A 5,000-nucleotide genomic window follows, 5' to 3' on the forward strand; every position below is an offset into this window, starting at 1 on the left:
AATCGAATTCTAAATCGCAATACTCTACAGCAAAAACCCCCCTCACCTGGGCAGAGACAGTTCATCAGACAGCAATATCAACACACTTTAGTGTTAAAATGACGGATGGCACCTCTTACGCACACCAGCGAGGCACTTTGTGGGCAAAACGGAGGTGGAAATAGGGGAGAAAGTGAACTTGAACATGAACACACCCGGGGAAAACTTATAACTGTCATCTGGGCAACATGATGGATGCTTCGGTAAATTTGATGGTGTCGAGGATTTAACAAAAAACAACTACTACCCCCTTGATACTGCTCCCACGGTGAATTTAAAATGTGTGTGTGTGTGTGTGTGTGTGTGTGTGTGTGTGTGTGTGTGTGTGTGTGTGTAACGAAGGAAAAAGGAAATACCAAAATAAAAAGTGGAAATACAAAGAACGTGTTTTTTGGGAGAGTAATGAAACCCAACCGTTCTGGTACAATTTTTGGACATCCAAGAAAGATTTACTGATCATTTTTACGTATCATCATCATCATTGTCATAATATCATAATCGTTATCAACAAATATAATCATTATCAATTATTCATACTATTATTATCATCATCAATATTATTACCATTATTATCATTACTATCATTGTCATTATTATTATTGCTGTTGTTGCTGTTGTTATCATTATTGTTATCATTGTTATTATTGTTATTATCATTACTGTTATCATGATTATTGATCATTTTTACGTACCATCATCATAATCAACATCATCGTCGTTTTTGTTGTCATCACTGTGATTATGATGATGATAATTATTATTGTTGTTGTTATCATTCTCATCATTATTGCTATTATCATCATCATCATCATCATTATTACTATCAACATCATCATGATCATCATCGTTGTTGTTGTTGTTGTAGCTGCTGTTGTTGTTCGGAACAACGCGCATCGCATTTCTCAAAATATTCATGTAACATCACGGGTCTACTTTCGGTTGGCCAAGAACTATATCAGCTGCTTCAGTCTCAAAAAGTCCAATCCGGGGTGCCTCACACTGCTGAGTGTTTGATCAGTACTGAATCAATCAAAGCCTTATGCACATAATCTATTGCACTGTCTATTTGTCGGGTGGCTGGGGAGAGGGGGGGGGGGATAACTAGCAAGAAATACACAGTCACCTATCCCCATAAAAGAAATGAAAAAGAAAAAAAAATCAATAATCGATGGCGAGATCAACCTGGATCCGTGCTTATTTGGTGAGTATTTCGTGGTTGTTTTTTGTTGTTGTTGTTTTGTTGTTGTTGTTGTTGTTTTAATGTCGACTTGTGTATATTCCGTAAGAATGTACGTGTATGATATGTATGTCTGGGTGTTTATGTTTGAATGTGCGAGAGAGAGAGAAAGGGGGGGGCGGGGAGATAGATAGATAGATTGATAGATAAACAGATAGACAGATGGATAGGGGGGAAGAGAGGGGGAGAGACAGATCGACAGACAGACACTTGCGACAGAGAGACAGACAGGCAAAGAGAGGGGGGAAGAGAGGGGAAAAGACAGATCGACAGACAGACACTTGCGACAGAGAGACAGACAGGCACAGAGAGAGATCAAAAATACATCCGCGAAGTTAAAATCGAGGGGGTGGTGAACAGTAAAACTATGCACTGGAAGAAAAAAAAAAGAAAACAAAACAAAAAGACAGGCAGTCAATCTTTCTGTCTCCAGCTGGCGAACGCACTGTTTTCAAAATCCCGTGTGTAAACATCAGCGAGTAGAGTATATATGATTACCCTCCTCGTTCGTTTGTGTCGTGTGTGAATGTGTGTGTGATAAACTGAAGTTTAGTAGGTATATTTTCTCTTAGTAATCGCAAATGGACAAGAACCCTAACTTGACAGAACAGTACACACGTGTTATTAGACCTTTTCCTGCCACCCCTTTTAGGAAGACTTTGCACAAGAATGAAGATTATTTCTGCTTGATCAACATTTTCTGCAATGAATTGAATATATGGAAATTACGTTGTTTTCATGCTTTTGGTGTGTGTGTGTGTGTGTGTGTGTGTGTGTGTGTGTGTGTGTGTGTGTGTGTGTGTGTGTGTGTGTGTGTGTGTGTGTTTTGTAAAGAACAAGTGGTGGTTAATACACATTGTTATTCCTGCAATAGTACACATGTGCTCAATGGCATTAAAAAAATTTAACACGAAATTTTATACATGTTAAAAACAAGAGAGGCAAGGCCTTCAAGACTCACTTGTGATACACCTTTTTTAAAAATCCAAGCTTTTTATGTATTGAGTATAATTTTAAAATGTAATGTTTATGATGAGAAAGATCAGTTTAAAGCAAATTGCAATATTGTTTTAAACAAGATGACTGGAAAGAACTGAACTTTTCCTATTTTCATGCCTAATTTGGTGTCAACTGACAAAGTATTTGCAGAGAAAATGTCAATGTTAAAGTTTACCACACACACACACACACACACACACACAGACAACCGAACACCGGGTTAAAACACACTCACTTTGTTTATACAAGTGAGTCAAAAATGAGATTGAAAACTTGCAAGCACGGTAATTTCGTGGGGATTTCCACGTGCAACACACATCCAAGTTCATCTGCAAATAGCGGTCACCTTTCCTCTGTGTTAACCCTCGGTAAAGTCTCGGCAAGTTTGTTTGTCAGCTGAAAACCTTTCAAGAATGAGGGCAATCGCTGGAAGTCGCTGCTTCTTTTTTTCTTTTTTCTTTTTTTTAACCTAACCTTACGATACGATACGATGCGTTACGACACAATACAATATTCCTTCGATATCTTGATAATGTCATTCAACTCTCAACCAAAAACGATGATAATGATGATAATAATGATAATAACAATAATAATAATACAAACAGAAAATAATGATGATTATGGTGATAAGAATAATGATCGCAATAATTATGATGATGATGATGATAATAACTATAAGAAGAAGAAGAAGATGATGATAATGAAGACTCGACTACCCGGCTCTACCCAGGTAGACAATCTGTTGTGCAAATGACTCCGTGTTCAGTTAAGCGCTTAGAGCTTGGTCTTTGACCGAGATTCGGCGCTGTATCAATATCCACATCATAGCATCCATACTAAGCTTAAAATGCACGCACTGCACAATTTGACAAAGAACGAAAACTTTTTTTGTTCACACCTTTCCCTGTTCTGAAAGTGTTGTCGAAAAGTGTCCGTCCTGTGCACGAGACTCGAGCCACTTAACTGTCTCCCCTCCCCTCTCCATTATTTCCTGAAGAGTTACCCACGCACTCACGTGCTGCTGGGTTACGAACACACCGGTGTGACATCTATAACTTGCGTCTGTGCATGCATTCTTTCACTGTGAATATGTGGTCTCCAACACACACACACACACACACACACGACAACCAGTCACCCGTATATACTTACGTGCACTTGTCAATTATCAGTCGCTGAGTCAAAAGTTGTAGATTTTCAGTGGATGGTGACAATCGCGCATGTCTCTCTTTTTTTTCTTTTTCTTTCTTTTTTTTAACAAACAGAAACGTCGACCGGCTTGTAAATATTCACACAAAGCACCCAGTGAAACCTCTTTTACAGTGGGCGTCCAGAGTGTAGGAAACCCTGGTTGCATGTCCAGATCTAATTACATGTACATTATTATCATTCGATTCCCTCGATGGACATTTGGATCGTCTGCTTGCCGTGAGTTCTTCATCATAGTTGTCTCCCTTGTTAATCACCCGAAAGCACTGATTGGTCGCTCGGCGTTTGCGCACACATCTAAATATTCATCAACGTGCAACACACACACACACACACACACACACACACTCTGGCATATGTTCACACTCACATTCCTTTCTTTTTTTTTCGTATTCCACATAGGCTTGAACTTGATTTCTTTTTAACGAAAGAGCACATTGTGCCTCCACAGAATCAAAGAAAGAAAATAGTAAAGACAAAGAGGTTAGATTTTCTTCAACAACTGTCTACACACATGTGGGCAGATTTTGAACCAAACTTTTTAAAGTCTGATAAAGCGGAAGCTTTTTTTTCTTGTTTCTGAGTTGCTTTGTTTTTGAACACATGTATTATTCCCCTCCTTTTTAAGACGACAATTGCCAGGGTTATGTCTTGACATCGTCGAACTGGTTAAGACTGATTCCGAATTTCAGATATACTTGTTTGGGATATAAACATGAATAAATAAAAACTTGAAAGGAAAACGGAAGGTGAATGGGGAATTGGGGGTGGGGGGTGGGTACAGTTTTCGTGTTTTAAAAGGTTTCAAGAGCTGCTGGTCAGGCAAGAGTGTACTCGAGGCGGAAAACAGTTTTATCGCTGTGACGTAAGTTCTGAGCGCTGAACAAATATGTGTGCGTGCGCTATGCACATGTAGTTTTTCTGTATGTGCGAAGGTATCGAAGATCCTGCTGCGTTTGTGTTTATATATGATTTTCCAATTATGTTTGTGGTTTTGTGTGTGTGTGAATAGAATAGAATAGAATATTTTTTATTGTCATAAAACCTTAAGGTTTTTAAGACAACGAAACATAAACATGAGCATATTAAGAAGAGAAACATTCATGAACAAATTTCGCCAGCCTTGGCTGTATTTCTGTTAGAAGGATCAATTCACTAGGCTTTGCATTTGGACGACATATATCTATTAGGAATCTGTGTCTGTAAGTATTGTACTTTACACAATTGTCTAAACGGTGAATCTCATCTTCTAAACTGTTACAAGTATCACACAGTCTTTGTTCTTTCGGTGTATTATTTTTTATCTTCCCCGTTCGATTTGTAAGTCACGGGCGCTGATTCGTTACATGGTCAATGCTTTCCTGTATTGTGTATTTGCTGTATTCTTTAAATATGGTTCCATTTTATAATTTGTCACAGCGCTCTTTTAAAATTCTAATTTAGATGAACTGTCATATTTCTGTTTCCAAAATTTTACATATTCATTTTCAAGCTTCTTGGATATAGCATACTT

At 38.2% G+C, this 5,000-nt stretch overlaps 1 protein-coding gene across 4 annotated transcripts in view; it reads right to left on the bottom strand.

The window, feature by feature from the left end:
* LOC143301499 (DNA-binding protein RFX6-like) overlaps window positions 1-5,000 on the bottom strand; it is a 131,845-nt gene that overhangs the window by 108,269 nt on the left and 18,576 nt on the right. The window contains exon 1 of one of the 4 annotated variants that reach the window (XM_076615824.1): window positions 47-161. The exons of the other annotated variants lie outside the window; for them this stretch is intronic. Coding sequence (XP_076471939.1) covers window positions 47-65 — 19 coding nt within the window. The 5' untranslated portion in view covers window positions 66-161. Of the gene's footprint in view, window positions 1-46; window positions 162-5,000 lie in introns of those variants that run through there. 4 annotated transcript variants of the gene reach the window in all.

This window comes from Babylonia areolata, chromosome 27 (assembly GCF_041734735.1).
Source record: "Babylonia areolata isolate BAREFJ2019XMU chromosome 27, ASM4173473v1, whole genome shotgun sequence".
In the NCBI taxonomy this organism is placed as follows: domain Eukaryota; kingdom Metazoa; phylum Mollusca; class Gastropoda; order Neogastropoda; family Buccinidae; genus Babylonia; species Babylonia areolata.